General features: G+C 35.2%; 1 protein-coding gene across 1 annotated transcript in view; it reads left to right on the top strand.

Moving 5' to 3' along the window:
- Positions 1-7800: 7800 nt before the first annotated feature.
- LOC107727669 (solute carrier family 35 member F1-like) overlaps positions 7801-11468 on the top strand; it is a 95157-nt gene continuing 91489 nt past the window's right edge. The window contains exon 1 of the mRNA XM_016537622.1: positions 7801-8205. Coding sequence (XP_016393108.1) covers positions 8096-8205 — 110 coding nt within the window. The 5' untranslated portion in view covers positions 7801-8095. The remainder of the gene's footprint in view (positions 8206-11468) is intronic.

Here is an 11468-nt window from a genome sequence, read left to right as displayed (position 1 = left end):
ACAAATTTTATTTAATTTTTTAATACTCTCGTGTTGTTTCAAGCTTGTATGACTGATTGTCTTGTCAAACACAAAAGACGTTAACCAGAATGTCTAAGGATGATCTCAATCTCAAGAATGTACTTACCACCATAAATGTAGTTTGCACTCGAGCACTAGATTCCAACCTGTCTGAAGCCATACAATATCTTGTGTGAAACCCAGACTGAAATTAAACTTTGTGCAATAATGAATAACTCCTTGTGTGTTCTACAGAGTAAAGTCAGTCAGAGGGGTTTCAAAGGCATGAGTGATGGATTTACATTTTTGGGAGAACTGTAACTTTAAATTTACATTCATAAGTAGTAGATGTAATTGGAACATTAAAGCTGAAGGATGGGGGTTGTCATAAATTCCTCTTGTTCTTATTAAACACCTCCATGTCCAAAAATGCAGCTTCTGAAGTAGTTCACACATTTAGGTCCGTGAGGACAGGAGGTGTTATGAACATCTGGGCCTCCGATTAAATCCCGAGACTTATTCATTGCTTCTGTCAGGTGTCATTTACTTCTCCTTTTGAGGTAAAAGACTGTGAAAATGACTATATTGAGAAGAAAAAGCAGACCAGAACTGGTTGCCTTTGAATTTACCCTGCATTTGATGGTTCGATATGTTATTCAGATCTACGGCTGACTATGTTCAGAGTTACTAAAATCTGCTTTTCATATTCCCATGTTCTCACAGGAGAAGTTTCATTATAGATTGATGCTGGGATTGAAGATACGGCAGGTTGCGTTTTTAAGAGCATATCTGCCTCAGGAGGACAGAATAATGCTGGAAATTAACATAAATTTGGCTCCAAGGCTTTAGATTTTCGATGCAGTTTGAAATGTACAAACTAATTTGGTCTTACATGTCCCTCGTCATCTTTAATGTATTTCATGTTTTATTTGGAAAAGCTTTTCCATATTTATTGCTGTTTTTCATATCACTTAAGTTAGGCTAGATTTCTTTTCATATTTTTTCTTTTACATAGATTCATAGCCAGTCGGTGCGTTTGTTACAACTACAATTGTAAACAAGAAGGGTTTATTGCCTTAAGCATCTTCGCACAGAATCTAGTTTCTCCATTTTTTGTCTGTAAAGAGTAAATAAACGTGTGAGCTTCATTTGTACAATTTCATGTTCACGGCTGAACGTGAAAAATACATGACGACTTTGAACTAATAAGATTGTCAAGATGTTTGGGAGTATCTGAAGAACAAATTGTCATGACCTACTTGTGAACACCGGAAGAAAAAAAAAAGAATTATCTGGTATAGAAGTCGTCCTAATAGTTCTTGGTGAGTAAATTTGAGGTCCGGTATGGAACTATGCCTTATTAATAAATCCATATTTCACCATTATTTAAAATTATGATGAAAATTACTTGTGTCCAGTTATTTGTCATACTGTATGAAATATACTGTATTTTTATCAAATGAGAGATGTAAATTTGTGTTTTAATTTAAAGCAATATTAAATGATGTGTGTGTGTGTGTATATATATATATATATATATATATATATATAGCTTTTTTTCCTTTGGACATTTAATATATTTTTATATAAAGTTTGTTTCCTATCAAATGAACAATTCCATATCAAAGGAATAGTTCACCCATAAATGGAAAATTGCTGAAAATGTACTCCCCTTCTGGCCATCCAAGACGTAGATGAGGATGCGTGATTATGGATTTATAATTTGGCCGGAAGGTTTAAAGTTAAAACACTGTAATGATGGATTTGCTTCTTACAAACACGCAACTTTTCGCTTCACAAGATATTAATTGATAGACTGGAGTGGATTATTGTGATATTTTTATCAACAGTTTGGACTCTCATTCTGACGGCACCCATTCACTGCAGAGGATCCATTGGTGAGCAAGTGATGTAATGCTACATTTCTCCAAATCTGTTCTGATGAAGAAACAAACTCATCTACATCACGGATGGCCTGAGGGTTAAAACTGAATTTTCAGAAATCATATTTTCCTACCTTAGGCCCTAAGTAACTGGACATTTCAAAATGCTTTAGGGTTGAAGTTCAGTGCAAAATATTAATTAGCAAATTAGCAAAAAAACATTAATTAGCAAATAGCATGCTTAATATGATGAAATATGATGTCAGAAAGGTCAAAATCTTATTCTAAATGGCGGATTGTCATAATGGGGTTGAACTCTTGAGAAAAAAAAAAGTATCTTCTAGCCCATTCAAATATGGAGACATGCTAACCGATACTGATAAAATATATTTAATTATTTAATTGGTAATATTTTAAATATTTTTTAAATGTTTTCAATATTTTATTTTTTAACAGCTATGTTTATAATGTGAATATAATTTCAGTAATATGGTGCAGATTGCATCATTGCCTGACAGTAGGTACGTTTACATGAACACTTTTTGCTTCCATCGGAGTGAATTCATTCTGATTGACGAATCCGAACGTAGTGTTTACATGAACGCTAAAAGTGATCGGGTTGATATGCGTGTTTATGTCACAAGCTTCTAATCGGATTAATCTTTTGACATGCCACACTGCATGAATATACAGTTTCCCGCCGTTGTCGCATACTGTTTTAAAAAGCACACGTGATATTTATCTACTTCGGGTCCTAATTTAGGCGACGACCAGCACATGAACTGTTGTGCAGTGCTGCTTACTTTAAAAAAAGTAGTAAAAGTGACCCTTCCCGCACCCAAAACCAGTCGTCTGTTGATGAGAGTCTTAAACAAGGACTGGTGGGACGTTGTTCTGCTCCGGTTCACAGACGCTGAGTGAAAGGGGAGTTTTATAATGACGGGACACTCATTTATGGTCACTTTATTCACCAGGAAGAACAGCTCGTTCCGTGCGTCATACATCATTACGCTAGTTTTACGTCACTGCACATGCGCAGCACTTTCCAGTTTCGGTTTTCAATCCGATAAAGTGTTTAAATGTCCTCTCGCTCGGATTACAAAAGGAATAAACCACCCCTTACTATCCGATCGAAATTTAGTCGGATCTGGCCAATCCAATCCGATTGACATGTTTACATGTGACTTTTTTTAAATTCTGATTGTGCTTCTAGTCCTATTACGATCGGATTAGGGTCCATGTAAACGCAGCACTTTCTATGCTGTCTAAAGAAATGTAAACTATTTGCTTAGTTGAGCAGTACAGTATCTACATGAATCTCAACAAGTCTTGCAGCTCTTTGGTCCCTCGGTTTTACTAAATCTAGAAAATCAAACAAAGCAAACCAACCAACCAAATTTCATTGAGCATGATGCAAGCGTTTTTACTGATAGTGGATTAAGAACTTACCTGTGTCTGTCTGAATGACCTTTAGTGTTTGTTATATGGAGCTTTTTCTTTGTTCTTTTCATTGTACGTGCTTCCAATAAAGCACAAGTCCTCGTGGACCTTCAGTCAGTCAGAGAAAGGCATCGACCGTGGCTCTAGGTGATCCACCCCCCGTGGCTAATAAGATAAATATTGCAGCAGCAGGCTAACACCTTGAATAGAAACAAATCAATTGGTCACCAGAGCACATTCAACGGAGGTGCTTAGAAAGAATAATTCAGACCTGCCTACAAAAATAACATCTCGTAGTAGATTAGCCCAAGTCTAAATGATCATTAGGTTGTTTCAGGGAACACCCAACAGTCGGGATGCATTAGCAGACACATAAATCCACTCGAGGACCTGCTTTATGAGCTCTGCAGTTCCCTTGTTTTTATTGATTTGAATTTGTGCCTATTTATAGTACAGACATTGTCAGGTCGTTCTCTTGTAATAGGGTGTTTGTCTCCTGCCGCTCGACAAAGCAGTCATGTTGCAGTCACGGGCCCTCAGCAAAGGAAAAAGATAACGGCTTCTTTATATATCAGCATTCTTCAGGCTGAGTGAAATTTTAAATGGATTTCGCACCCGATAGTCTTTCAGTCAAGAAATCGATTGTAAGATATTGGCTGTGTTCGGAATAGCATACTAACTACTGCTGTTATGTACACTGCACACATTTCTGTTTGCATAAAGAACTCCTACCAAAATGGGCAAGCACGCTGCCAGGAATAATGTATCCCACGATGCAATGCAATCAAACTGACCTTCCATTTCCTTTGTGAAGAATGAATCAAGAATTAACTGCTTATACAAACAAACAAATGAACCTATCATGAAAATAATATCATGAAATATTTTAGATTTAATTTGTCAAAGTGAAAAAGGAAGGTCAAATCAAACGCATTGCATTGTGGTGTGCAGTATTGCACAAAGTGTGCTTGTTGTATAGCAGAACCATTGAGTGATATTGCGTGGCAATTCTGTTACATTAATAATGACGTTTTATTCATGCAGGCCAAGACTGCAGCGCAGTGTTCAGCTTAAAGATACAAAAAATGCTAGAATCTGCTTAGACACACTTTCATTTATTCCCACTCTATATGAAATGAAATCCCATAAGGTGAATGCTCAGAGCTGATATAGATTTAAAACAGCATTTTAAGGGAAATATATTTTAGATGGATGGACAAATGGATAGACAGACAGATAGATAGATAGATAGATAGATAGATAGATAGATAGATAGAAGTTCAGTGCAAAAATATAGCATTAACTAGAAAATATCATGCATAATATGATGAAATATGATGTCAGAAAGGTCAAAATCTTATTCTAAAGGATTGTCAGTGAATGCTCAGAGCTGATATAGATTTAAAACAGCATTTTAAGGGAAATATATTTTAGATGGATGGACAAATGGATAGACAGACAGATAGATAGATAGATAGATAGATAGATAGATAGATAGAAGTTCAGTGCAAAAATATAGCATTAACTAGAAAATATCATGCATAATATGATGAAATATGATGTCAGAAAGGTCAAAATCTTATTCTAAAGAGCGGATTGTCATAATGGGGATGTTTTAAACATTTAAACAATTAAACATTTAAAACAAAAATTAGCAATCAATAAGTCAAAGTGAAGTCAAAATTCAAGTATTTTTTAATGAGATATTAAATGAAAGATTTCTGGGAAAATTATATTTTTTTCTATTGTGTATAATTGTGTATAACTTTTCTGTGCTATATGTGTATGTTGCATACAGTACATTTATTTATTAATGTATTTTTCTTATATTTACTAAATATGATTTCATTACATAATATTACAGAACTTATTTTTATTTAATAAATCAGATTACATTTATTTATTTATTTGTTAATCATTTAATTTATATTTACAGTAGGCCTATATTTATATTGATGGACGGATGCATGGATGGAGGGAGGGACGGACGGACGGACGGACGGACGGACAGATAGATAGATAGATAGATAGATAGATAGATGGATGGATGGATGGATAGATAGATAGATAGATAGATAGATAGATAGATAGACACATATTTTCCTACCTCAGGCTCTAAGTAACTGGGCATTTCATTATGCTTCGGGGTTGAAATTCAGTGCAAAAATACAGCATTAACTAGCTAATATCATGAATAGTATAATTAAATATTATGTCAGAAAGGTCAAAATGTTATTCTAAAGGGTGGATTGTCATAAAGGGGTTGCCATAAGGGTTGGTAGTAGTCTTCTAGCCCATTCAAATATATAGATGGATGGATGGATGGACAGAATTCAGCAGCTGTCTATGTAGGCAGTAAGTGAAGCAACTCACTAGGTTTTGGAACAGAGTTTCTGTATCAGCTTCAAAACAAGCAGACAGATGCTTGATCAAGGCCAGAAGAACATGTGGGATCAAACATCATCATTCCAGCTCCTTCCTCGTCAACATTCAGCGGATCAACATCCATTAAAGCGCTGCTGTACGGCTCTACTTCTCTAACACGAGAATTCCCACTGGGTTATGATTGCACCTGCTGTCTGTAGAGTCCCTCTGAACGAGTCAGTGACCTCTCTCTGTGCTTCAGCCACAATGAATATACTCTATGCTGCGGTTTCGCACACATGCAATATGAGAGCCAATCCTGTTCAGCATGCTGGCCACTGGTTTCCATGACAACTAAGGGGTGATGGGTGGTCAAAGCCTGTATGAAAACAGTCAACCTAAACACCAGCTGATATTGAACGCACTAATCTATCATTACGTAAAGTGGATGTTGATTTAAATTCAAAGCATTTCGTATCAAAGCAAATTAAGACAGAGAGCTTGCAAACGTGAGTGACTTACTTGTTGTACAGTTCTAAGCGCACCCATTAAACATGAAGATGTGCTGCAAGTAAATGCAATCCATGTATTGATTTCAGACCGAAGCATCCATAACTGTTGGGCTTTTGGCACACTAACAAGCATAGGCTTAGATGTTCAGCCCCCTTAGGAATGAGTAACTGATCGTGGGCTTTGTGTTTTGACATCTCGCTGCACAGGGAATTGAAGTACCTGCAGTGTTTCCTTATGGCAAGATTACATACTCTGAAGACAAAGCTAGAGAATTCATTTAGTTGCCTTTTGCTATGTTTTCGTTTCGTTGCTTCTTTTTTCTCTAGAAGAATATGCATTTATTTATTTGCTTGCAAAAGAATCCAGTATATGCTTAATTTTCTTTCTCTCTATATATAAAGAAAATGCTGATATAAATTAAATTACAAAAAGTTTCACTTCTTAAATTAAATCATTCAAGATTAGTCATTTCTGATTTATTAATAAACAAAGAGCAAACTGTATTTGTCCATTTGTAGTGATTGTATAGGTGCAGATTTTTTTTCTCTTAGCTTTTCCTTTTCAGTATTGTCTAATTTATTGCTGTATTTATACTTATTTATTATTGTTATTATTTACATATATTTATTCGTTATTATTATTATTATTATTTTCATTTATCTTGATGCAATCATATTCATTAGTATATTTTGTGACTTAGAGAGTAAGAAATACTTTTGTCTGATCTTATCTTGATGTCTCTGTTAACATGCCAAAAAAGTAGATTTATTTTTTGTATTTTTTTAACTCAAAAGGAAAAAATAAATTAAAATTAAATAATTAACATAAAAAAGAAAAATAATTATTTCATTTTAATTTAAATGAAATAATCAATTGTAATTTTTTTTCTGTATATATACTGTATATACATGCATTACAAATCTGAAATAAAATTCCAAAATAAAATTAAACATTTAAAACAAATATTAGCAATCAATAAGTCAGTCAAGTCAAAATTCAAGTGTTTTTTAATGAAATATTAAATGAAAGATTTCTGGGAAAATTGTATTTTTTCTATTGTGTATAATTATACACAATATTTTCTATTGTGTATAATGTTACATTTATTTATTAATGTATTTTTTAATGTATTTTTCGTATATTTACTAAATATGATTACATTACATAATATTGCATAACTTTTATTTATTTATTTGTTAATTATTTAATTTATATTTACAATACATTTATATTTAGTAAATGTTATTACATTTATTTATCGCATTTTTTCTTATATTTACTAAATATGATTACATTTATTACATTACAGTACTTATTTTTTATGTAATAAATCAGCTTACATTTATTTGTTTGTTTGTTAATGAATTAATTTATATTTACAGTACATTTATATTTATATATTACCGGATTTTTCTTATATTTACTAGATATGATTAGATTTATTTATTACAGTACGTATTATTACATTTATCAAAATGTGCTTACAAATTTTTTATTACAGCTTTTTATTTTTAAATCATTCTCATTGGTTGACGCGTACCTTCGGAAACAGTGGCCTCTAGCGGTCAGACTGTCTGTTTCACTCAAAAGCGCACCGCCTCCCAATAATCACGGCAGTCCTGCTCCGGCGTTCAGAAAATGCGCACCGAAGCACCGGGAAACATCTGCTCAGAAAGCAAACAGGGGAACGGGTGCAACATCGCGCATGAATCTGTAACATCCAGCGACTTCTAGTAGCCTCCAGCATCCCTCCTCCTCCAACACTTACTGGAGATACATACACCTACCTGTTTATTGTCACCTGCAATATGGAGAGCTGGAGCTGATCGGAATAACCAAAGCCTTAGGAATGATCACTGCTTACTGACTGACCGCTTTAGTTTCCAGCTTTAGAGATGATGCCCGAGCACCAGAACCATGTTGTCACCACTATTGAGACCATTCCATCAGAGACAGTCACCGCATCACCATCGCTGTTTCAGAGGATGAAGAAAGTGTTTAACAGGTAAGAGAAACTACTGGAAATATCCTGACAGTATGTGTTTGGATTTGCTCCTCCACGCCAGCGGACATCAATTCAACTTTGTCATGCTAGGCACATTTATTAAGATGTTTATTTTGCATTCGCACCTGGTTTGCTCAACCATGTTTACAACAGAGTCAACTGAAACAATCTGTTCTAATGCACACATTAGAGTTCCCAATAGTGTATCCAGATGTAATGTTTGCAATGGCTGTTCCAAACTATATCTCTATTTTTTATCTATAGAGAGGTGAAGCAAGTACTGTTTTTATATTAACGAGCCATGGGCAGGTTTCTATTGTCATTATTTGTACTATTCATTTGGACAGAGATTTAGGAAATATTAATGTTTTTATGTCAGTTAGTACTGTCATTTCTTAAATTGATTCCTACAAAACATCCATCACATGTTGCTCCTCGGTCTGCATGCTTGCAGGGAGCATCACCGATTGTCTTTTTGTAAAAGTCAGGATTCACTTCATCACGGTGACTGAAAGGTCTTGAGGAGAAATGCACACTTTGTCTCTATTGTCTTGTGATGTGTGTGTCCATCAATCACAAGTGCATGCTGGCACCAGAGGAATTTTCACTTAAACGCCTGTTCAAGTCACAGAAAACCTGTTGTGTATAATTTGGCCCAATAAAACTGCAATCTGAGCAATCGGGCTGAAAATCTACTCTTGATCAGGTTCTAAGGTGGCCAAATTTTGGTTTAGTTTGGGTGGGAGTCAGTGTCAGAAATGAACTTTACCCTTCAGATAGATTATAAGTAGCTTTATTACCTTTATAAATGCATATATTTATTTGCATCAAAGCCCATCATATTAGCACAAAATTTGTATTAAAGACAATGAAATGACAGCTACAGGCGAATACACCGAAAAAATGAATTTTTTTAACTGCTAGTAAGAAATTAAAAGCAACACACTGAATTAAATGTGAGTTTTTCAAGTAGAAAGTCTGAAGTTGTATTTTCTGGTAAAACATCTTAGTCTTTATTTACAACTTCAAAAATTCATTTTTTACAGTCAGTGTACAGCGTCTGCAGTCACTGAATCCATTTCTATTCTAATTAAATCTAGAAAATAATATAAATAGGATAATAAAATATAGAGATTTTTCAGAGTTTAATTATGTATGTTGTTGGATAGATAAAGGATAGAAAGCATTTTTCCTCCCATATTTTAAATACCAAAGCTTTTGGTAGCTTTTTTGTTGTTGTTGTTGTTGTTGTCTCAAGCCCTTGTTGATTTTTGATTGTAATTGGGATGTTCTAACTTTAAATGCGCCAGAAGCATTCTTCTGACTTGTTGGAGTTGTTTTGTCTGATAATTTGTTTGTCCGTGTGTGTAAGGGAGGCTTTAGCTGCTCCAGCTGTGTGTGTGGTTATGCAGAGCAGAAGCATTCTTCTGACTTGTTGGAGTTGTTTTGTCTGATAATTTGTTTGTCCGTGTGTGTAAGGGAGGCTTTAGCTGCTCCAGTTGTGTGTGTGGTTATGCAGAGAGGATGACAGCTGGTAGTCCTAGGTCAGATGAGTCAGGCTGCCCACTCTTTCTCTCTCTTTGCCATCTGCTGGTCCTTTTTATCCTCGCCACTTGCTTTTATCTCCCAGAACAATGTCCCAGGAGGTGGAATCTGTGCAGGGGCAGATCGGGTTGCATGCTGGCAGTGGCGGAGCCAGGATGTTTTCATAGGGGTGGCCAGGGAGGGGCCAGCAACCAGTCTGGGGTGGCACAGAAATCTTCATTATTTCAATATAGAAATGTGTTTGACTATAATGTACTGGGCTGCGTTTCTCGATAACGATTGATCTTATAGAGCTTAAGAGCGTTTTCTACGAGTCATTTTACGATCGTTCGTTATTGTTATAATGTACTGGACTGTTTTAGTGCCTAAAACACAACTGAGTACAATTAATTTCTACTTAACTGTAATTGAGATATTTGTGAATTAGATCAAGTAATACTGAGTGAATATGACAGTTTTTGTATTATTCCTCCTCACCTCCAGGTATTTTAATAAAGGGGCTATAGATTTATTGCTCATTCAGCTTCTCAAAACTCCCAAATGCTTGCTTTCCAACATTGCATACTCATGGATGAGACATACTCATGGATGAGACATACTCATGGATGAGACATACTCATGGATGAGACATACTCATGGATGAGACATACTCATGGATGAGACATGCAGATAGTGATAAAAATGTGAAAATGGCCGGAAGTCAACAGTAGACCTAAATGCCAGAATATAAAATGAGTTATTTTATGCATTTAAATGGTTTCATTTTCACATATTTTCTAGTATAAGTTAAGTGCACTGTGCTCACATTTATTTGTGCATTAAATAAAAATTTTAAAAAAAAATACATATCAGCTTGTGCCTTACATTGTGATCTCGAATTGCAGAATATATTTCAGTATGCATTTGAGAGACGTTCTTGTGTGCTGCGTATACATGCACGGTTTGCAGCTTTAATCGGCGAGGCCATGCTGCGCTGCTTTAGAGAAGAGGAAGAGAAAACTAGAGGTGCACATAAAAATCTATTCATATATGAATCGCGATTCTGTCTTCTAACGATTCTAATGGATTCACAAGATTCTAAATCAATGTTCTAAAGCAGAGGTCCCCAACCACCGGGTCGCGACCCACTACCGTGCCGTGTATGAATTGCTACCGGGTCGCAAGAACGTTCTGGGAAAAATAGATATGACACTCTGTTATTTATTTATGTTAATGATTGTTCTAATTATTCTGTATTTTCATTGTATGCGATTGATATGGAGTAGAAATTTGAGAATTTCATGTTAAATAAGTAAATGAAAGATTGCTCTGATCTGTCACATATTAGGAGTTAAACGGATCGCAGTTGATCTGTAATACGTACGGATGAGACCCTACCATTCGGCACGCACGTGATTCGCAGATTAATTTGCCAGTTTACACGTGCAAGCAATTTTAAACCACAAGAAGAAGAAACGAAAGAGAGCTCAATTAGTTACTCACGCGCTGTTCTCGCACACAATCAAAGCACGCACAAGAGACGTGTTTCAGACAGCACGGAAATACCGAGTTGCGTATACATACACATAAAATTAGCCTATGTCAAAAACCCTTCACGGTTTTGTCATTCTCTGTGATTTAAATATTTTTTTTCTTGCTTAATAGTCCGATCTGTGACTAAAAAACCCCCCCCACAATATAATGTGTTGAACCACTATATAATGCTATTATAATACTAT

Source organism: Sinocyclocheilus rhinocerous, unplaced genomic scaffold (genome assembly GCF_001515625.1).
Source record: "Sinocyclocheilus rhinocerous isolate Xijiao unplaced genomic scaffold, SAMN03320098_v1.1 scaffold185, whole genome shotgun sequence".
Lineage (NCBI taxonomy): Eukaryota > Metazoa > Chordata > Actinopteri > Cypriniformes > Cyprinidae > Sinocyclocheilus > Sinocyclocheilus rhinocerous.
Note: the sequence above shows the minus strand (reverse complement) of the source record. Positions and strands in the feature narration are given on the sequence as shown.